The sequence below is a fragment of the Sander lucioperca genome, chromosome 14, assembly GCF_008315115.2.
Source record: "Sander lucioperca isolate FBNREF2018 chromosome 14, SLUC_FBN_1.2, whole genome shotgun sequence".
Classification (NCBI taxonomy): Eukaryota; Metazoa; Chordata; class Actinopteri; order Perciformes; family Percidae; genus Sander; species Sander lucioperca.
Window position 1 is genome coordinate 15293551 of NC_050186.1, and position 23635 is coordinate 15317185.

At 41.3% G+C, this 23635-nt stretch overlaps 1 protein-coding gene across 1 annotated transcript; it reads right to left on the bottom strand.

The window, feature by feature from the left end:
• Positions 1 to 59: 59 nt before the first annotated feature.
• Positions 60 to 23553, bottom strand: zgc:162472 (uncharacterized protein LOC553495 homolog). Its single transcript, XM_035991351.1, has 38 exons — positions 23431 to 23553; positions 21738 to 21940; positions 20997 to 21645; positions 20755 to 20858; positions 20521 to 20586; positions 15261 to 15428; positions 14950 to 15083; positions 14719 to 14813; positions 14546 to 14600; positions 14293 to 14430; positions 13903 to 14130; positions 12809 to 12872; positions 12522 to 12723; positions 12324 to 12433; positions 11836 to 12217; positions 11523 to 11657; positions 10876 to 10912; positions 10675 to 10788; positions 7505 to 10568; positions 7197 to 7351; positions 6807 to 7060; positions 6118 to 6184; positions 5872 to 6025; positions 5640 to 5775; positions 5513 to 5546; positions 5316 to 5406; positions 4931 to 5227; positions 4479 to 4800; positions 4201 to 4366; positions 3821 to 4115; positions 3377 to 3698; positions 3099 to 3264; positions 2719 to 3013; positions 2249 to 2579; positions 1980 to 2145; positions 1600 to 1894; positions 1148 to 1478; positions 60 to 1044 (listed from the first exon to the last, which is right to left on the bottom strand). Exons 2-38 carry the CDS (start codon positions 21932 to 21934, stop codon positions 937 to 939), a joined length of 9927 nt encoding a protein of 3308 aa, XP_035847244.1. The 5' UTR covers positions 21935 to 21940; positions 23431 to 23553; the 3' UTR covers positions 60 to 936.
• Between the last annotated feature and the right edge of the window lie 82 nt (positions 23554 to 23635).

The following is a 23635-nucleotide window of genomic DNA, read 5'->3' on the forward strand; positions in this document are numbered from 1 at the left end:
AATATAAAAAAAAACAACTAGCAACTAGCATCCACATAGATGGAAGACTAAAGCAAGTGGTGATGGAAGAATACATTTTATTCACATCTTACAGAATTCCATGTGTTACTTTTAATGAACATTTAAAAGATAACACGTGTTTTTGTTCCAAGTATCAAACATAATAATATGAATGCTGCAAATCTGTACAAGTAACTCTTTGAATATTGAACTAATCAACACTATATACAATACAGCAAAATGTCTCAACAAATGCTAGCTCGTATAACATTTTCCTTCAATAAAGTAGGACTACCCTTCTCTGCTCTGTATGGGTTGAATTTGCAGAATATAATGATGCAATTTTACAGTCTATTGGATTTCTAAATAAGACAACCAAAATTTGTTTCAGATTAGAAAGGATGATTGAAAATTGTCACAAATACACAGAAGAGGCATTATAAAAAAGTAATACATTTAAACATACAACTGTACATGATGTCAAGTAATCCAGATGTTTTTCTTTCTTCCTGAGACCAATGTTGTGGTCTATATTTAAACGGAACAGATATGGAAAAGAAAACATATTTTGCTACTGTACAAAATGTACATTTTCACAGTTAATAAATAACCAAATTGGGGAATCTGAGGCTTGAAACATAATGAATAATTGGGGAAATGCTGCTCCCTTGTTGAATCAAACCTGTAATTTACCAGTGTTTTGGTTATTGATGTGTACAATTTAATACTTATGTGAATTATTGGCTTTTAAAAAAAGCAATTCAATAAAATGAAATTACTGGACATATTCAAAGTGCTTGTAAAAGTAGAATCAATTTAGATTCCCTTAATTACAACTGACAGCAAAAACACAACAAAAACTAATTTCAGTTATAAATTAACCTTTACAGACATAACTCTGCATGTTCATCCCCTCCCTCGACATATCTAGAGCTTTCAACCCTCTTCCACTTCTGTAAAAATGTCACTTAAGAAGTACTGAGACACACTGGTGGGCTCCTCCTCTATAGAACTGCTCTCCACACTTTGCTGAGAAGCTGAGACCTACAACAAAGAAGAACAAATCATCAGCTATTATCAACTCTATGTGGGTGTGTTAAATCTCCACTGAATCAGAATGCTTCTCCATCCACCTGTGTACTTGTACCTGTCTTACCTCAGCTGGACACAGAGAAGTGCTAGGAGTTGTGTTTGAGCATAGTGGGTTGTACTCAGAAGTCTGTTCGGGGTCCACCTCTGTTTGTGTTGGTGATGTGGTAGAAGATGTTGAGCGGGTTTCCTGGGTCGGCTGTGTCAGACTGGCTGTGGGGGGGCCATCATAGGATGTTGAGGCACCAGGTGCTGGGGTAGATGGTTTTCCTGCTGCGCGTGGAGTTTTGACCTTACGGCCCTTGGGAGCCTCTTTGCCAGGTGGAGAATCGCTTGCAGGGGCAGCAATGTTCATCTCAGAAGGTAGGGAAAGGGAGCCTTTGGCTTTTCTGTCAGATATTGGAAAATAAAAATGAACTAACATTTTATTACAATTGATGGATACCAACATGAAAACAAGGGGAATTATTCAGATTTCAACAAAGGATTTTTGAAACCGTTTTTACTCACCTATTCCGACTACTAGCCTGCCTAGTCCTTGTAGTTTGTGCTCCTGAGCTGCTATCCTCAGGGTCCTCACCACCTGTCAGAGTCTCCTTTTCAACGTCCACATGATCATCACTTCCTTTCTGTGGCTCAGTGACATCGTCATCAAAGACTGTTGGCTGCACAGAAGGCCCAGGAAGCTCTGAGTGCTGAGTTTTTTTTTTTTCAATGGGGATCGACTCTTCTTCCTTGGCAGCGAGGGTCTTGCTGGCTTGTTTCCTCTTGGTAGTATTGGGCTTAACCTGCAGTTTGGCTGCTTCTAAGAAAAACAAGTACATGATTAAAAAGATTTGTCCAATATGCTGAGTGTGCATGTGATGAGTAAGTATTAATGTACTACATACCTCTTCTATGAGTGTCCATTAGTGTCTGCTCTGCAGGGGGGATTTCAGTCTCATCATTTTTCTCTGCAGTCACTTCTGTAAAAATGTCACTTAAGAAGTACTGAGACACAGTGGTGGGCTCCTCCTCTATAGAACTGCTCTCCACACTTTGCTGAGAAGCTGAGACCTACAACAAAGAAGAACAAATCATCAGCTGTTATCAACTCTATGTGGGTGTGTTAAATCTCCACTGAATCAGAATGCTTCTCCATCCACCTGTGTACTTGTACCTGTCTTACCACAGCTGGACACAGAGAAGTGCTAGGAGTTGTGTCTGAGCATAGTGGGTTGTACTCAGAAGTCTGTTCGGGGTCCACCTCTGTTTGTGTTGGTGATGTGGTAGAAGATGTTGAGCGGGTTTCCTGGGTCGGCTGTGTCAGACTGGCTGTGGGGGGGCCATCATAGGATGTTGAGGCACCAGGTGCTGGGGTAGATGGTTTTCCTGCTGCGCGTGGAGTTTTGACCTTACGGCCCTTGGGAGCCTCTTTGCCAGGTGGAGAATCACTTGCAGGGGCAGCATTGTTCGTCTCAGAAGGTAGGGAAAGGGAGCCTTTTGCTTTTCTGTCAGATATTGGAAAATAAAAATGAACTAACATTGTATTACAATTGGTAGATACAGATATGAAATCATGAAAACTGGGGAGGAATTATTCAGATTTCAACCAAGAATTTGTATTTTTTTTTTACCATTTTTACTCACCTATTCCGACTACTAGCCTGCCTAGTCCTTGTAGTTTGTGCTCCTGAGCTGCTATCCTCAGGGTCCTCACCACCTGTCAGAGTCTCCTTTTCAACGTCCACATGATCATCACTTCCTTTCTGTGGCTCAGTGACATCGTCATCAAAGACTGTTGGCTGCACAGAAGGCCCAGGAAGCTCTGAGTGCTGAGTTTTTTTTTTTTCAATGGGGATCGACTCTTCTTCCTTGGCAGCGAGGGTCTTGCTGGCTGGTTTCCTCTTGGTAGTATTGGGCTTAACCTGCAGTTTGGCTGCTTCTAAGAAAAACAAGTACATGATTAAAAAGATTTGTCTAATTTGCTGAGTGTGCATGTGATGAGTAAGTATTAATGTACTACATACCTCTTCTATGAGTGTCCATTAGTGTCTGCTCTGCAGGGGGAATTTCAGTCTCATCATTCTTCTCTGCAGTCACTTCTGTAAAAATGTCACTTAAGAAGTACTGAGACACAGTGGTGGGCTCCTCCTCTATAGAACTGCTCTCCACACTTTGCTGAGAAGCTGAGACCTACAACAAAGAAGAACAAATGATCAGCTGTTATCAACTCTATGTGGGTGTGTTAAATCTCCACTGAATCAGAATGCTTCTCCATCCACCTGTGTACTTGTACCTGTCTTACCTCAGCTGGACACAGAGAAGTGCTAGGAGTTGTGTTTGAGCATAGTGGGTTGTACTCAGAAGTCTGTTCGGGGTCCACCTCTGTTTGTGTTGGTGATGTGGTAGAAGATGTTGAGCGGGTTTCCTGGGTCGGCTGTGTCAGACTGGCTGTGGGGGGGCCATCATAGGATGTTGAGGCACCAGGTGCTGGGGTAGATGGTTTTCCTGCTGCGCGTGGAGTTTTGACCTTACGGCCCTTGGGAGCCTCTCTCCCAGGTGGAGAATCGCTTGCAGGGGCAGCATTGTTCGTCTCAGAAGGTAGGGAAAGGGAGCCTTTGGCTTTTCTGTCAGATATTGGAAAATAAAAAATGAACTAACATTTTATTACAATTGATGGATACCAATATGAAAACAAGGGGAATTATTCAGATTTCAACAAAGGATTTTTGAAACCGTTTTTACTCACCTATTCCGACTACTAGCCTGCCTAGTCCTTGTAGTTTGTGCTCCTGAGCTGCTATCCTCAGGGTCCTCACCACCTGTCAGAGTCTCCTTTTCAACGTCCACATGATCATCACTTCCTTTCTGTGGCTCAGTGACATCGTCATCAAAGACTGTTGGCTGCACAGAAGGCCCAGGAAGCTCTGAGTGCTGAGGGGTTTTTTTTTCAATGGGGATCGACTCTTCTTCCTTGGCAGCGAGGGTCTTGCTGGCTTGTTTCCTCTTGGTAGTATTGGGCTTAACCTGCAGTTTGGCTGCTTCTAAGAAAAACAAGTACATGATTAAAAAGATTTGTCCAATATGCTGAGTGTGCATGTGATGAGTAAGTATTAATGTACTACATACCTCTTCTATGAGTGTCCATTAGTGTCTGCTCTGCAGGGGGAATTTCAGTCTCATCATTCTTCTCTGCAGTCACTTCTGTAAAAATGTCACTTAAGAAGTACTGAGACACAGTGGTGGGCTCCTCCTCTATAGAACTGCTCTCCACACTTTGCTGAGAAGCTGAGACCTACAACAAAGAAGAACAAATCATCAGCTGTTATCAACTCTATGTGGGTGTGTTAAATCTCCACTGAATCAGAATGCTTCTCCATCCACCTGTGTACTTGTACCTGTCTTACCTCAGCTGGACACAGAGAAGTGCTAGGAGTTGTGTCTGAGCATAGTGGGCTGTGCTCAGAAGTCTGTTCGGGGTCCACCTCTGTTTGTGTTGGTGATGTGGTAGAAGATGTTGAGCGGGTTTCCTGGGTCGGCTGTGTCAGACTGGCTGTTGGGGGGCCATCATAGGATGTTGAGGCACCAGGTGCTGGGGTAGATGGTTTTCCTGCTGCGCGTGGAGTTTTGACCTTACGGCCCTTGGGAGCCTCTTTGCCAGGTGGAGAATCGCTTGCAGGGGCAGCAATGTTCATCTCAGAAGGTAGGGAAAGGGAGCCTTTGGTTTTTCTGTCAGATATTAGAAAATAAAAGTGAATTAACATTTCATTAAAATTGATGGATACCAACATGAAAACTGAGGAGGAATTATTCAGATTTCAACCAAGAATTTAAATTTTTTTTTACCATTTTTACTCACCTATTCCAATTACTAGCCTGCCTAGTCCTTGTAGTTTGTGCTCCTGAGCTGCTATCCTCAGGGTCCTCACCACCTGTCAGAGTCTCCTTTTCAACATCCACATGATCATCACTTCCTTTCTGTGGCTCAGTGACATCGTCATCAAAGACTGTTGGCTGCACAGAAGGCCCAGGAAGCTCTGAGTGCTGAGTTTTTTTTTTTTCAATGGGGATCGACTCTTCTTCCTTGGCAGCGAGGGTCTTGCTGGCTTGTTTCCTCTTGGTAGTATTGGGCTTAACCTGCAGTTTGGCTGCTTCTAAGAAAAACAAGTACAAGATTAAAAAGATTTGTCTAATTTACTAAGGGTGAATGTGATGAGTAAGTATTAATGTACTACATACCTCTTCTTCTATGAGTGTCCATTAGTCTCTGCTTTGCAGGGGGAATTTCAGTCTCATCATTATTCTCTACAGTCTCTGGTAATTCCGATGCATGGACTGTAATATTATCGGTTTCATAAACACAAACAATCCAGATTTGCTATTAGTAAGACAAAATTATTAATTAGCTTAAATAAATGACAGAATAATGCTATTACTCTACCATGTGGATCCACTGGATTCTCCATGATCGAATCCTGGTGTGGGTGAGGAAAAAAAAAAAAAAGTGTGACAAAAACAGACATTTTATCACATTGCCACTACAAGTGGTTCCTAGAAAATTCACTTACTATATTTGCCGCTGGGTCAGGCCCAATATCTATTGCATTGATGAGGCCTGTGTCACCACTCTCCTCCATGAACACAGGCACAGCAACATTAGACAGGAGCCTGTCGCCAGCTGCTGCCAAACTCTCTCCAGAAACACTGATGAGGGGTAAGGGAAAGTTGTAGAATCAGACACCAAAACAGATCTGCGCCTGCACGAACGGGATGACCATCTGATAAAAGGTAGGCACTAACCTCTGTTGCTCTATTGACGCATCTGTTACAGGAAGATAAGGGAGGGGCTCAGGCACACTGTCCACAACCTCCCCTAATGAGCAGACTGGGATCTCAGTCAGAGAGAGGATGAAGAACGGTTCATCTGCATCTAAAGGCTCCTGCTGCAACAGCACTGACAGTGGGAGTGAGAGAAGTTTTAGGCAAAACCATGGTGCACACACTGCATATAATTTACAGCACAAAATCACCTGGAAACTGACTTACTGTCTGGAATTATTGTATTGACATTTGGATGACCTTTAGTCCCTCTTGTACTTGATGTCGATGCATCCTGGAAATGTGAAGAGAATCACAGTGACAAATATGAGGATAAATCCTTAAATTAGGGCTTCTTTACCAAGATTACATCCTACCCTTAGTCAAAGGAGGTTTAGTCAGAGCAATAACTTGGTGTAGTAGTTTTGTTGGTACTATACAAGTTATTTCCTACCTTGTCAGACGTACCACCTGGAGTAGCTGAACGTTTCAACCATTTGTCCATTACTTTGCTTACTAAGCTAACTGCTTGCTTCCTAACTAGTTTCCATGCACGCTCAAATGCAACATGTAGTGTTCAGTTGTTACAGTTGACTCAATAAATTGATTTACTTTATATAAAATGTCTTCTTTTTTTTTCAATTAGTTGAGAGCTACTCTACAATTTCTTCACACACCTACTGGGAACTGCAGAAGTACCAAATGGGGTAGAAATATACTGCTATTCTATATAAACTCAGTTCAGTGACACATGGTAAAACATAACTTGCTCCATGTTATAAGCATGTTGTTACATGTCTGGCCAAGGCCAACTATTAACAAGCTTAACAGGAATTTCAACACAAAAAGACACCGCAATCATACATGTAATGCTCACAAGATACACTTCCTCCTGTACATATTGATTATTAGCTTACCTGAGTAACATTTTCTAGTAGTGTCACACAACCCAGAGAGGATCCAGCAACATTTGGAGGGGGGTCATGTTGACTCAGTTGTTCAATAACTTGTGTCAAGCAGCCCAGCGAAGACCCAGCATCACTTAGAGAGGGATTTTGGTTACTACATTGTTCAATAGCTCCCTCTACTGGTTCCTGGATGTCAGGTCGCCGTTCAGACACAAGTTTCTGGCAAACCGAAGCATCCACGCCCTCTGAGCAAGTACCAAAATCTGTGGGGGTAAAAAAAAAAAAAAACACTGATCAACATAGGTACTGTAGTGCTTCTTTATATGGCAGTAATCCTGAATATCTGCTCAGCATTCTTTAAAATAAGGGAACATTCATTTTAAAAGGTGTCAAACTAACCTGCTTCTGCTTGTTTTGTTTTCTGGATTTGTTGAGGTTGTGGAGGTTGGCTGCTGCGTCCCAGGTTGGGTTTTGGTTTAATAAGCCGGCCTCTACAAGTCTGGGGAGCTTTTCTTGAGGGAGAGTCAGTTGGCGTTGACTGATTATCGTCAGTCCTTTAAGTGGAAAACAAACTCTGTTACAAGCAAAACTAATAATTCTTTAATAATTCATTTAGAACTTGAGGTTGTAAATGAGAGCATAATGAACAGCATAATTGTCTTGTGTCTTTTTGATCACATAATGATGGAGCATGATTTATTTCTTACCTTCGGGCAGCTGTTTGATTAGTTTCAGTGGTTTCAGAACAATGTTGGACTGCATCTTGACTTTGTGCCTCAGAGTCATTCTCTGACCGTGGCTGCTGAGTGCTTATTTTTGGATCCGATGTAGACTGTTTGTTAGTTGGGGGTTTAAATTCAATTTTTGACTCTGTTGAACCATCTTCTGAAGTATGGACATCTGAAACAGCAGTTGGATCATCGGTTGGTTGGGTATTTGTAGCTCTAATGGACATGCCCTGTTTGCAGTCCCATTGTGAAGCAGGTCCAGCTACCACATCATTATTTGACGTTTTGTCCTCTGCGGATTCCCCTTCAACTGTGGCTTTTTCACTACTCTGAGTCAGAACTGAGTCTGTCAACACGGACTGATTCTCAGCAACCCAAGATGTTGCTATGACGACGTTATCAGAGGACGTACCCTTATAATTTGTGCTGTCTAGTGACTTCTCTGACTCGGCAGGCCCTTCTAACATGGTTGAGCTGAGAGGTTCTGTATGTAATGAACAATGTGTTGATGTCTTGCTGTCTGTCTCTGCGAGTTCCAGTTCTGTTCGTGCATTGTTATTGTCCTCAGGCTGTTGTTCAAAGGTTAAAGAAGTGTCCATATGGCACTGTTCTGAGGGTTTACTGACATCTTTTAACAGCAGTTTTGTGAATGTAGTTCGAGGAGAGGATCCTAAATTGGGTTTGTGTTTGACCTTTGGAAAGCGTTGCCTTCTTTGAGAAACATTTTGTTCTGAGCCCTCTGACTTTGAGTCTAGTCTGCATCCAATATCTATCTTTTGCTCCTCAGTTGAACATAATTCCTCTGTGCTTTTATGAGTAGAACATAATTCCAATGATGGTACTGACACTAAGAGAGAGCCAGTACTTTTAAGCTGGCTTGGTTTTTCAGGACAGGTGGTACTGCAAGTTGGTTGTGCTTCTACCTCTGTATTTGTGTTGTCAGTGGATTCAGACGTTAAAGTAGGGCTCGAGCGTATCTCTGGAAGTTGCAAGGGAGTGAAAGGGTCTGTTGTGGTTTGAGCCTTAGACTGCACAGTTCTTGATGTCTGTGGTAAGATGGGTTTGACTTTTTGTAATGGGCCTCTTGTAGTCTGGCAAGTAGATACGACTTTACTCTTTTCTTTCTGGCTGACAGGTAACTCTTCTACAGGTTTAACACATGGAGCAGGATGGTCGCTGCTCTCTTGGACAGGGGCAGAGACTATGTTTGACCCTTGTCCAACTTGTGATTCTGTGACTGCTGAGTCGAATGTCAGCGGAAGAGTCCTTAAATCCAACAATGGTATCAAATCTGAAGCAGTACAGGGTTTTTCAGGAGAGGTGATGCAAGTTGGCTCTGCTTCATACTTTGCTATTGTTTTTGGAGTTGGGTTGGAGTCTTTCTCGGCGATGCCTTTTGTTGTTTGAAGTTTAGAACGTACGGCCCTTGAAGTCTGTGCTAGGTTGAGATTGGGTTTTACTCTCTGGAATCGACTCTTTTTGGTCTGGCTAGTAGATGCGACTTCTCTATCTTCTTTCTGACTAACAGGTAACTCTTCTACAGGTTTAACATATGACGCAGGATAGTCAATGCTCTCTTGGACTGGGGCAGAGTCTCTGTTTGACTCTTGTCCAATCTGTGATTCTGTGACTGCTGAGTCGGATGTCAGCGGATTATTACAACTACTTTCAGTTGTCCCAACATGAGACATCAGTACTTCATCTGTAGACTCAGATGTTTGCATTGTGTCTCTGGTGGCCTGTTCCCTCCTCGGTTCAAACTGAGCTTCAGAGAGGTTCTTGTTTTCTGAGGCACTTTGATCTGATGTTGCTGTATCTGATTCTACCTGACAAACAACTCCAACATCGGTCATTTTCTCCTCAGTTGTAGACAGTTCCTCTGTGGGTGTAAAAGTAGTCCCTAAATCCAACGACGGTATAACAGGACAGGGACTTAGACTTGGGTTTTCTGAAGAGGTGATGTAAGTTGGCTCTGCTTCAACCTGTGCTACTGTTTTTTCAGTGAATTTGAGGTTTGGAGTTGGGTTGGAATCTTTCTTTACAGTGTCTTTTGTGGTTTGAGGTTTAGAACGTACGGCCCTTGATGTCTGCGCTAGGTTGAGTTTGGGTTTGACTTTCTGGAATCGACTTTTCCTTGTCTGGCTAGTCGATGGTACTTCACTCTCTTCTTTCTGACTGACAGGTAACTCTTCTACCGGTGCAGAATGGTCGCTGCTCTCTTTGACTGGGGCAGAGTCTATGTTTGACCATTGTCCAATCTGTGATTCTGTGACTGTTGAGTCGGATGTCAGCGGATTATTACAGCTACTCTCAGTTGTCCCGACATGAGAAATCAGTACTTCATCTGTAGATGCAGATGTTGACCTGGATTCTCTGGTGGTCTGTTCCAAACTGGGTTCAAACTGGGATTCAGAAAAGTAGTGACTATGGTTTTCTGAGGCACTTTGATCTGATTTTGCTGCACCAGATTTTACATGACCAACAGACCTCTTCTGACTGCCAAATGGCTTTTCTGTATGTTTGACTTCAATATGAGAAATTTCAACATTTACATTTTTTTTACTACAGTCTGCTATTTTAGGGATTTCCGCTGCAGCTGATAGTGTCTCGGTGGCTTGAAAAAGGTCAGGAGCGACTGTGTGGCTCTCTTCAGGTGTCCTTTCTGTTGAAGTCTCTGTTTGGGATTTTGACTGAGCAGTCCTTGAGGACTGGCCTAGGTTAGGTTTTGGTTTTACCTTGGCTAAGCGTCCTCTTCTGGTTTGTGGAGAATTTGTCTTTGAGCTCTCTTGACTTAAGTGCAATTGAGGGGTAGGGTCCGTATCAGAACCTGTCCTCTGATTACTGGATTTAATAACAGGGATGGCATCAGTGTCTGTTGTGCGGTTTTGTAGCTCCACAGTGGTAACAGTTTCTGGGCCTCCATGAACAGAAGTTGCAGACATAAGAGTGGCATTGTGTTCCTCCTGTGCAGCAGGCTTTGAGCAGCAGGCAATCTCTTCTTCCAGGTGTTGGCTGGTTTCATTCACACTGACTGGTGTTGTCCCTGCAATTTAACATAATGGCACATTTTAAATTCACTGTAATTTAATCTACAAGGAAAGCAATCCAATTCCAATATAATGATTTTTTTTAGCTTCTGTGTCTCCAACCTGTTATGTCATCTTGAGTGGCTATTTGATTCTGTGCTGACTGAGAGAGGTGAGCCAGGTTGCCGATGGTCAACAGGGTTTGAGCAGCCTCGTTGTAGCTCTCGTCCTCAGATACTAAAACAAAAAGACCACCAAAAAATGCATGAGACTTTGAGACCAAAGATTTCCCTGGGAGCTAGTTAGAATACCTCTTCAACATACCTTCTGTGTTTTCTACAGAAAGAAAGTCGATAACATCCTGCAAGGGAAACAAATATATTTTAAGTCACATCAGAGACTTCCCATATGAGCTAGACTAGTCATGAAAGGACGTGATATATATGGAAAACATGTATTACAGTAGCCCCAGTTACACTTCTTTGTCATTTTCTTTCTACGTGTTTGTCAGTTGATTACATCTGGATACAAAAAGGTTGCTTTGAATTCATCCAGCTCACGCATGAACATGGCATGCAACATTGTTCAAACTCAAATGTCCTCCTTTTTCTTCATTTAAAGTGTGCAAAAACTAACCTTAGCTGGAAATAATGGCAAGACACAATATGAGTGTGTGTCTATGTTTGTGTTTTTATCTTTGTGTTTTTCTTTTGCTTTGTTCGAGATAAATAAAAAATCAAATCAAATCCAACGGCAAACAAAATACATGCACTTAAACTAAAAAGAGGGAGATATTGGGAGGAAAATAAGGTTGCATTTTATAAAAGTTGGCCCTTCTGTAGATAACACTATGTGGATAGATCACATCAGATCTTTAAGATTAGATATCAGAAATAATATTAAAATCATAAGTGTAACTGGGATAATGATTTCATGTCACTGGTTCTAAAGTTTAGACATAGGACACTTACAACAAGCAGGTCCAGCTGATGTTCACAGGGTTCAGCTGTGCCTATCTCATGTTGTGCCCGCTCGCTAAAGGCATCAGGGCACAGTACATCTTGGGAGATGCCCAACACATCAGGCATATTGGCCAAGATATCAAGCTACGTGTGATGTGGGGGGAGTCAGAGTGGAGGGTTTGAATTATGGAATGGAAAACCATGCACAAAGAAAACTAATGCAAAATACACAAAAATGCTTGTTATAAGAATTGTGTAAAAAAATAAATAAATAATGGATATTGTGCATTGGTACAAGACATGATAGGAAACAGTTTCTCACCTCCTCCATTGTCTCTTCCACTTCTGAAATCACAGGATGTGGGGAGCGCAGGCTGGCAGGCACAAACGCAGCGGCAGTGCTGTCATTACTGGAGCTACATGCAAGGTGCTCCTCCTCCACCTCTTCCTCTACTCGCTGCTTGTCATCCTCCTCATCACTGTATTCTGACTGAGAAGCCCTGAGGGTGACTAGTTTAGGCTTTTTGGACTCTTGGGCTGATTGTAGCTTTGGTGATCTTCCCCTCTTAGCTGTGCATTTAGGTTTAGGCCTGGCAGCAGAAGCAGTGGACCCAGCTGGTGAGGCAGGAGTGGTTTCAGACGAGTGTGTAGCCTCTTTCCCAGGGTAATTCAAGGGCTTGGTGGGTTTAGGCACTCTCCCATACCTATAAAACACAATCACACATTGATGGACTGCTCCTATCCTATTATATCCTAACTATTTTCTTTGGGAATAGGAATGTTTTTGCATGAAAACATGAAATATTGTACCTGGTAGGTCTCGGAGGTTGAACGGTGACATCCTCTTCACCAGAGGAAATGTCATCATTGGCTGACTTCCTCTTAGTGGCTTGCTTTAAGGGTGATGGATCTTTATTTACCTAAAAAGGTTAGCATAACGTTCAGTAAGCCAAAGTAACAATATGTAGAAATATTTGATGACTTGAAACTGAAACTAAAAGTAATAACCTGCTCTTTAGAGGCCCCATCAAGCTCACTCTCATCCTCTTTATCTGATGCCGTATCATTGGTCTTTGTGGAGGGTGGTGGAGGCTTTTTACCCCACTTCCGGCCCAAAGGTAGTAGTGGTTTTGGTGCTCTGCCTCGGGAGAGTTTAGCTGGCTTGATAGTGTTGTCCTTGGACTCATTCAAATTGTCAGTCTTTTCAGACCTGAATATTAGGACAAACCAGGGAATGTTAATGCCAACTGAAGATGCAAAATACTCTAGTTAAAACGTTTTTTAAGTTTCATTACACGTCTGATTTTGGACAGTCCTCTGGAAGTGCTGCCTCAGTGTCTCCGGGTATGTAGGCCTCATCTGATCATATAAAAGCAAAAGAAAAGTGTAAGCAGCAATCATCAAGGGCCAATAGGATTGTATGCTTTCATTTTCTGGAATTTATGTTAAATCAGGCAAAAACAAATGGCAGCTCCAATGGATCTACATTCTACATTACAATGTCTGTGCGCAAACATACCATTTTTATTTAAAGGGGTGATAGAATGCAAACCCGAGTTTACCTCGTCATAGTTGAATAATGACAGTTCGGTGGGTAAAATGGACATACAGAGAACCTCAAAGTCCCATTGACACCTCTTTCCTATGCAAATCTCACAATTTGAAACTGCTGCTGAAAACGGAAAAATCCCAACAAAGCTAATAGTTGACGTCAACTCGGTGGCTGTACATTATTTGGCTCTGGTCTGTACCTTTGTCACGCCCCAAAATTGACATACAGACCACTGGTCTGAGACCAGCTGGTGTTCTGAATGTAGGTCGTGTAGATCTCAGACACTAGTTTAGTTGTGCGCTGCTCCACGGGAATTACAAAGGAGAAAGTTTGAAAGTTTTTCAAGGATACTGAAAACGAACCACGGTCGTAAATGCAGTGTTCCAGGCTGTACAGGGAATGCTGACACTTTTTCATCGCGAGCTGCCGCTCGTGGAGCTCCATCAGGTCAGCGGTAGTTGGTGGCCTAGTTACCCCAGAAAAGGTGACTATGCGCTGGGTACAGAGCAGCGCGAGCTGCCGGTCCCAGTAAGTGCTGTTGGCTATTGCGTCTTTGCTCCTCAGCTTCGCTCGTAAGCCAACCAATCATCGCGCAGCTCATCTAAATATTCATGAGCATACCATAAAAAGGGGCCATTCTAGGGCTATTTCACAGGGTTGCATTATGGCACATAGAACAGCACCCGGGCCATTTTCAGCCCAACCAATGTTACATACCCTATTAGGAGACCTTAAGGAACAGTGTAAAAATACCCTATATATCATCATTCTATCACCCCTTTAAATCTACAAGTTTCATCATTAACATTTTGATAAAGTAACTGAATGTTCCTGTACCTTGTTCATTTTCACCAGTTTTGTTTTTCTTGTCATTTGGTTCCTTAGTCGAAGCATCCTGTTTATTCTTTCTTTTACGTTTCTTCTGAGGTTTAGCAACAGTGGTTCCTCCCTCATTACAGAGGTCCTCGTTCTCTTTCTCTCCCTCCTCCTCCAAGTCAGGAATTTCATTCTGCTCTTCCTCATCTCCTTCCTCCACGACACTCAGCTTCCTTGAAGCTTTTTTGCCTGTAGAGGGAATTAGAACACACAAGGTTTGTTGAATTGAGACACACTCAGGGTGAACAGTTGTTAAAATCTGTACTCCAGAATAATATTGAAGTTATGTAGCAATAATACACCACTCACTGAGTATTGAACATGATAAAACACGTGGAAGGATATAGTTACCCTCTGTCTTTTTATTTTCTTTCTTCTTGGGAGATTTCTTCTCAGTGAGTGACTTTAGCTTCTTCCGGGTTTTTTGAACTTCCAGAATCTTCTCTAGCAGCTTAGAAAAATACTCTATGTCTAGTTTGCGCCTCTCTCCTACAAAATAATCAGCAGTAAATGTTGCATCAAAATATATGCACCAATTGCACAGGGAACTTTAATAATTGATTATACTAAACCAGCTAAATATACTGTCCTACTGAATACTTACTGAAAGCTTTGTCAATCCTCCAGGCATTCTCTCGCTCTTCTTTTTTAAATTTGTTCTGAAAGTTGAAATCAATGCAATTAACACAAGCATTTTATTGTGTATTTAGTTTAGCAATGTGTTGCTTCTTCATATCATGTCCCATAAATATATGCATGTCTGTATTAACCACTAACCTTTATCTCTGAACGAGCTCTGTGAGGAAACAGTTGACAAATCATGGAAAAGTCTGTCCCCACCATGCTAATTGCCAATAAGAACATGTCTGTCTCTGATGGAAAACAGCAAACAATCATGACATTAAAAATCAATATGAACAAAGCATCAGAGCAAATGTGTGCTGTAAAGATAAATTTGGCGTATATATATATATATATATATATATATGTTATCCATATTAGTTTAACCTTCACTGGACCAGGGTTTTGAATAGGTCCCTTTCCTGAAGCTCGAGTAAGTAGTAGTGGAGCCACGCTCAAAGATGGGGTCTCGATCCTGTGCTGGGTTTGGCCCTTTGGCTCGCTGGACTTCCACTGTCAAGCTAAGACACAGGTTGAGAGGTTATGATTCACAATTGCTTCCAATGTCTTCAATATTACAATAATGTAGCAATGTTTAAAAAACTAATGTCATAAAACATGTTATCTATAATAACCAAGTAAAGGGAAGTAGATTAACATGAAAGCATGCATTTCATAACCTATAGACGTCCACTGACCTTTCTTCATCAATGATCAGTGAGCCATCCTCTGCTACTTTGACCTGAGGAACCATTACGGCGCCATCCTGCTCTTCGTCTGCATCTGCATCTGCCTCTTCCTCTGCCTCCTCCCTCGGGCTTGCTATTTTAGGGAGGACCACAGGTTCCTGTGCTCTCTCTGGGGAACTGCAGGGATTACATTGCAAACATCAGGCAGAAGGAAGGGGCTTGGTATACAAGTAGTCTTGCTTTGCCAGACCCTCCTCCAAAGCGCGCTGAAGCAGAGTCTGGCTACTCCACATAGCATTCAGAGCAATCCCGGAACTGGAACCCGAAGGATTAAGACTAGTATACAAGTAATCTGACTCACAGGATGTATACTGTGATTCAAGCCCGCCATTGGCTGGCTTTGACAGCATTCTCCTCCCCTTCCGCTATCTATTTTGTAGGGGCACCGTCACTTAAGACGATTGTGATTGGTTTAAAGAAATACAAAAAAAACAGAGTATCTTTCTATCAAAATGATAAAAGGTACTTCCAGACCTTTCTCTAGCCCTAACACTAAGATAGGTGTTAGGGCTATGCGAGACTAGTATACAAGCAAACTGTAATTCTCAAATTGCAAGTTCAGGGTTCAAAATTAGCAACATCTACTAGCCAAATGCTGGAAAAATACGCAAGTGGTTGGTAGATTTGCTTTGCTCACCAGCCCAAAAACAACAGTAATCTATTGAGTGGCTGGTACAATTTGAACATTCACTAGCCATTTGGCTGGTGGACGAAAAAGTTAATCTTGAACCGTGTGCAAGTTACTGCTGTATGTCCATATATAAACTATGGCTGATGATAGAGATATTGATTAAAAATGTAGCGCATTATACAGACCATTCCATTATTCAGACTTGTTTATTTTGTCAAGATAAACAAGTGTTGATAAGCCTAGACATTTAAGCCCAATGAGTTTCCTCTCACAGTTCAGAGACATGCAGGTTATGGTTAATTGGTGACTCTAAACTGCCCATTGGAGTATGAATTGTTGTCTGTCAGCCCTGTGATTGACTGGTGACAGGGTATAAGCCACCTCTCGCCCAATGTCAGCTGGGATCAAAATTCATTTACATTTATTTTTAAGTTCTAAGTCAGAATAAAGTTAATATATAAAGCTTTATTGCAGACACAGGTCCATATAACACATAATACAGAACACATAGTATAAAAAGGAGATACAAAAAAATACATAAAAAATTGCATATTGGGGGCGCGCTTGAGCATGAGTAGTGAGTAGACGTGTCTTCGACAGCTCCCGCAGAAATCTATCAAATTCATACATTTTGGACCTCGTAACCATTCAAACTCCATTGGAAACACACACTAAGTGACTTTACTACCTTATGAGTGGATGAATGCCTCCCAAACCGGCCAAACAACAAAGTGGGAAACCCACAACACGGGGCAATTCGAACTCCTCGGCTAGCGTTAGCACAGAAACAGGTGCTAATGCTAACAACATGGACGCGCTGGCAAATACAGTTACTGCTGTGCAAGCCTCTATCAACTCGTTTCAGGAGGAGAACCGGGCGTCTATTGCCTCTCTACATTCGATCCTGAGTGTGTATGGCCAACAAATTACTGATGTGGAGGACGGGCTGACTGAGATCGACAAGAGACTTAGCGGTGTGGAAGCTTCCCAAACTTCGCTGGCTAAAGAGAACGATGCTCTGAGGGAAAAGGTGGCGTACTTGGAAAACTACACTAGACGGCAGAATATATGCATTGTGGGGATATCAGAAAATGTTGAGGGTCCACGACCAACAGAATTCATCACCAAACTACTCATCGATGTGCTTGGGGAAGACAGTTTTGAGAAGCCGCCGTCGGTGGATAGAGCCCACAGGAGTTTGGCCCCAAAACCAACAGATGGCGACAATAGACCACGGCCATTCATTGTCAAGCTCCATCCCTTTCAAACTAAAGAATTGATCCTACGCCTCGCCAGACAGAAGGGCCCGCTCTCCTTCAACGGATCAAGATTTCACATCTTTCCTGACTACAGCCTGGATGTCAACAAACGACGCGCAGCCTTCTCCGAGTCCAAAAAGAAGCTCCACGCCACAAAGATCCAGTTCGGCCTCTACTACCCAGCCATACTGCAAGTCACACACAACGGGAAACGTATGAAGTTCACCGACCCTGCGGAGGCGCTGGCCTACATTAATAACAATGTAATTGATGATAACGGACGCCCCGCCTCACATGTTGCGGAGAATGGTGATTGAGGTAATGTTAATGAGTGGGTCAATGACGCCAATAATCGTTTAAAAGAGACGGTGGTATCATTAGATATGGTTATTCTGTCATATTTTCTGACAGTATTTTCTATTTTTATAGTATTATTTTTCTAGCATATTGTTCATAGTGGCAATGAACATTTTCTGTGTGAAGGTGTGTATACACACGTAACGCTATATGTACTCCCAAATGCTTAATTTTTTTTTTTTTTTTTTATGATCACCACCGGTCTCCCTACAGTGACTTTCTACGATCTAAGGATATCATGGTTTCAATATATATTGAAACCATGATATCCTTAGATCGTAGAAAGTCAAGGTTACAAGCAGCCCACACTCACTCCCTGCTTTACTCTGCGCACCCCTACCATCACTAGTTAATAATATTAAGGATAATATAATTGTAACTCAATCACTACGCATTGTAAATCAGTTCAAAAGATGTCTGGGTATTCAGAGTATTTCTATTCACTCACCAATAATACATAATCATCTTTTCCAACCATCCCTAATGGACAATGGCTTCAAAATTTGGTATGACAAGGGCATTCATAGTATTGAGGACTTGTATATTAATAATACTTTTGCTAGCTTTGAACAACTATCCAGAAAATTCGGTCTGACCAATAATCATTTTTTGCGATACTTGCAAATTAGAGATTTTACTCGTAAAAAGTTTGCTAATTTTCCTACTCTCCCCTCTCCTTCCTGTTTAGATTCCCTATTAAGGGTTAATATGCTGAATAAGAGCAGAATATCATTTATTTATTCCCATATCATGGATAGCTGCAACCTCTCTATTTCACATATTCGAGAACAGTGGGAAAATGACTTGGGGGCGCAGCTGTCTGATGAAGAATGGGATATGGCTCTTACTAGAGTCCACTCCTCTTCCATATGCTCCAGACATTCTTTAATACAATTTAAAGTGTTATACAGGTTGCACTTCTCAAAAGCCAAATTAGCAAGAATATTTCCGAATGTAGACCCATTATGTGATAGATGTAAACAGACGCCAGCTACTTCCTATCATATGTTCTGGTCATGTCCGAAGCTTGTTCCTTTCTGGTCATCCTTTTTTGAAGTCATCTCTAATGCTTATGCTTATAACATCTCACCTTCTCCCTTGGTTGCTGTTTTTGGTTGGTTTTCTGATACAATGGGATCTGTTCCACCTGTTCATCTACAGAGGGTCGTTGCCTTTTCCTCCTTATTAGCTAGACGCTTGATTTTATTTAAATGGAAGGCTACTCCTCCATCACACCACCACTGGATTAGGGACATTATACAGAATGTTAAGCTGGAAAAAATCAGATGTACCCTCAACGGTTCCATTAACAGATTCTACAAAACCTGGGACCCTCTGATAACTTATGTGAACAATTTATCTGGTCTGGAACTGGAACTATAAATGTTTACACCTGCCCTTGGTCAGTCCTGTAATAAGGAATGTTAGGTGTACGTTTTTTTGGGGGGTTTTTTGTCCGTCGGTTGTCTGTGACAAGTCTGTCAGGTTGATTTGGGGTTTGGTCTGTCTTTATCTTTCTCTTGTTGGGATTGTTTTTCTATGTTTATTTGTAAAATAGAGAATACGATTGTTTTATGTGATAATTGGAAAAGTACAAATAAAGTGTTTAAAAATTGCATATTAACCTATAGGATACACAATAATACATAAAAAATTGCATATGAGCCTATAGGATATATAGGCTATTGCACCAATGTCGTCTTAACCTAGAAGTGTATCTATAACAGCTTTTCAGAGGGCTGACTAGGGCTTCAATTATATGGTTCTCTGACTTGTCCAAGCGACACATAAAACTAAACATCAGTTGTCTTAAGAGTGCCTCACACGTTGGCACTCTAGTGGACACAAACAAATGACAGGCACTCTGCCACCTAGGGACACGGAGCAACAGCCTCATTGCATCATTGTATGCTACCTTGAGCCTCTGCATACTCTTTTTCTTATAATTAGACCACAATTGAGCAGTATATAACGGTGTGATTTAGATTCTAAATAAAGAGCACTTCACAGTGTCAGAGCACATAGAGAACCTCCTTATAAGCATGTTAGCTTGAGAGTAAATTTTACAGCGCTGACGGTATAGGTCTTTGTCATCCGATATGACATGTCCTAAATATTTAATTTCCTCACACACAGCAAGAGGACTATCTGACAAATAAAAAGTCGGAAAAGTTGATTTCCTGTCCTCGTCACTTCTAACTATCATTATGTGGCTTTTCATAGCATTACACTTTATGTCATAATCTAGGCCATACTGAGAGCACACCTTCAGCATCTGCTGCAGCCCAGCACTATATGGACAGAGCAGGACCAGATCGTCTGCATACATAAGATGATTAACAATAGTGTTGCCCACAAGACAGCCAGTTTTTAACCTATTTAGCTGATTTGATAATTCATCCATATAAACATTAAATAAAAGAGGAGACAAAATCCCTCCTTGCCGCACTCCGTTACTAACACAGAATGGAGCAGATACAACATTGTCCAATTTAACCTGAAACGTTTGGTGGGCAACAATCGTTCATGATTAATTCTATCAAATGCCTTTGACGCATCAATAAAGCATAGGAAAACAGATGAATTTAAGCTTGTGTACCTAGACACAATCTCTTTAAGAGCATAGATACACAGGTCAGTTCCATGTTTTCTTTTGAACCCAAACTGATTGTCAGTGGTAAGGACATACATTTCTAGCTTTGTTAACAGTATTCTCTCCAGTTCTTTAGACAAGATACTGGCTAATGCAATTGGTCGATAATAAAATACTGTTGAGCTTACCAGCCTTGTCTTTAAGCACAGGTACTAATATTACAGACATAATATCATTTGGCAGAACACCATGAACCAGACAACCATTAAAGCAGTTAATACTGTTTCTATCATTCATATGATCACAAAGTACAACATCAATACAACTAGAACGTAAAGAGATTGTAGAAAGATGATGGAATAAACTTACTCTTCTCTTACTGGAGAAGGTGGGACCACCGTCTCATTCTCTCGAGTTGCGTCTTCTAAACTAGATCTGTATAAAAAAAAAAATTAAATAACGATTGCAAATTATAGTCACACAAGACAAGGAACCATAAAAAACCTTTATAAAGATCTAGTATAATCAATATAAAAACAGCACCAATGGAGGTAAGGATTAAATGTTATCCAAGCTTGACTAAATTGCAGAAAAGACACTTACGTCATGGGGTTAGACAGTGGTAGATAACGGATAAGGTCTCTCATGGTCATTTTGGCAGGATCTAGGGTATATTCCTTTACACGTGCCTTAGCTCTCTTGATTTTCTGCAACATCAATTGATACACTGAATTAATGAATTGAAAATATATCAACAGTATATATGTAATTATTACGTTACTAAATTTAGAAAATGAAGAGGGAGCGAATGAGAAGAAGTATGCTTACTGAAAATCTGAGCTTACCTTTTCTTTGTGCATCTCCTGTTTGAGCAACTCTCTGAGTTTTTGGGCCTTTGCTATCCTCTGTAAGTCTGATGGGTCATTCAGTAGTCTACTCAAGGAGAACGCAGGTTGTGACAGTGAAAGTCCAGTCTTAGATGACACTAGATTCTTGGCTTTCTCTGATATCTCAATAGCTTCTTTGTCTGGGAGAGAGGGGGGGACTTTATCTGGTAATCTTGAAGGAACTTCTTCAACTGGACTGCCTGAAGTGCTTTCCAATTCTTTGCCACTGTCTGTCGGCAGAGGGATTTGTTCCAGAAAGTCCTTAGCTGTAGGAACAGCTGAAGGTTCTGAACTGTCAGAAGGGATGATGATGGGTTTAGGTTGCGTTTTGGGTTGCTTGCTCTCTTCTGAAGCCCTCCGTCGCCTTGGGGACTGGAGTCTCTGAGGGGATGCTATAGTCCCAGATTGGGTGGACTTAGTTGGCTTGTCAAGGTCTGAGACAGGGATTTCAATAGGAGTTTCAGAGACTGCCTTGACGGGGGATTTTGGCGTCCGAGCAAGGGTGGAGGGGCGGCCTGGGGCCACTTTAGGCTTGATGGAAAACCGCTTCCTTCTCTGGACTGCTGCTGAAGAGCTGGTACCTTCCCCATTTTGGTCATTACCATCCCTAAACAATATAAGAATAGTTTTTATATTTTTGTTATACATAACAAAAGTAGTTGCCATTGCCGGTCATTCCATTTAGTGCTTATCACTCACCCTGGGGCTGCAGGTTTTTCTGATGGGGTCACAACAGACTTGTTATCTGTCACAGCAGTAGTAGTGCTGCTCTCACTGACATCCTTGGGGGTCTCATTGGCCTCCTGATTTGCTGAAGGGGCTTCCTGAGGTGCTGCTGCTGTTCTCCCTGCCGTAACAACATTAGGCCGAATACTAAATCTTGACCGGCGAAACATTTTGACCTGAAAACACACAGAAAGTCAAAGTTGTATCAGTATTCCAACAGCAAAACCTGACAACCAGCTGCAAGTGAAATATATATATTTTTACTATATATTATATTTTAAGTACTCAGGTTATGTGAAAAGAGCAGGGGTATGACCTACATGCTTTACATAGTATAACTGACACACGTAAACAGATTTGACTGCAGCAATAATTTAATCATTTTTCTTCAATTTAGATATTTGCAGAACATTTAATACCCGATACAATGCAAAACGAAAACACACAAAAATTGTCCCAGAATGCATATTGACAGGAATTACAGTTGTGTTTTCACATACAACATAGTTTCAATGTTCAAAACTATCAATGCAAAGAGCCAAACTGACCGGCTAAACTCTTACATTTAAGCACAAAATGATGTCCTTTACATAAAGAGTGCAAACCACTTACCGGTAATCATATGCTCAGTCCTCAGAATACAGACACCTCATATCAGCACAAGTTTTACTGTTCAATATTACTAAGCATTCAGATCACTGAATCAATGCATCATGTGTTCAACATCATTGCTTATTAATTCACCACCACTTGGAAGGAAAATAAATGCAATTACTATCCTTTTATTACTGTCAGAATGTTGCAATGTGTTGAGTACTGCAGGAGTGTAAATTAATGTTACTTAGGCCTATATGTTCTTCAGCATCACAGTAGAGCCTGGTTTAACCTTTCTGCTCCACGAGCAGTACTTTACTGTATTTTAGATTACTTAACTTTTGGTGTCTTGGAAATAAAAAAAATACACTTTGTAGTCAATACAGAACAGAAAAGGCAAACTGATGTCCTGAAGTACGGTTCCAATCATCATTTTGTCTTTTATGAATGTAGGATGTAGTGTAAAGACTACATCTAGATTACCATTTAGCATTCAAAATACAGGCTTCTGCGTAAATGTGCACATTTTAATCTGGTTGCCATATGTATAATCTTCTTGAGAGAATGACAACCGCAGACTTGTTTTGCTGAAAATGAGTTACTGTTTATTTGACAATGACCATTTTAAGTGTAACGTTATGTTCTGCGACATGGTGCTTAACGTTAGCAATGCGGCAAACCATCACTTATTGCTGTAGGACTAACGTTAGCAAGAATAGCTTCTTTTTGCAATATACGGTTGTGCTATCCTCAGCTATTTTTTAACTGACAGGACTAGTGACGCTGACAGTTGAGAAGCTGTTAAATCTGGCCGTAAAAGAAAATAGCACCAGAGTTTTAATAAGCCAAAACCTTAACACACCTAAAACACATTTAAGACATACAAAAGCTTCAATAACTGACTAAATAAGCCGGAAAGTGCATAAAGCTGGGCTTAAACTCGTCTGCAAACACTTTTAGTATGCGAGTCTTCCCAACTTGGACCGTCCTATTGTTAATGTTCAGAACCTGAGTCAGCTACATTTATAATTCCCTTACATCTACATATGTTATTTACGTTGTAACAACGTACCTGTTCGAAAATATGTCGTTTGCTGGGAGAAATAAGCTTTCATTTATCGACTACGGATGGCAAGTAGCGGACCCCATGCACACACACACTAATCCGCCATTTTTTTTTCATGACGTAATATTTCCGTGAGTGAAAGGGGTCGTGGGAAATGTAGTCAGGTCGCTGCAAAGAGCTGGCTGAGGCAAGATCAAGCAACAATACACCT

Excerpts from the sequence above, each read along its gene's own strand:
- zgc:162472 (XM_035991351.1), bottom strand. The coding sequence starts at position 21,934 with ATGTTTCGCCGGTCAAGATTTAGTATTCGGCCTAATGTTGTTACGGCA. Across the intron at positions 14,814-14,949 it reads AAAACCCTGGTCCAGTGAAG|AGACAGACATGTTCTTATTG; the intron begins GTTAAACTAATA and ends GTTTTCCATCAG. Across the intron at positions 4,116-4,200 it reads AATGGACACTCATAGAAGAG|AAGCAGCCAAACTGCAGGTT; the intron begins GTATGTAGTACA and ends TGTTTTTCTTAG.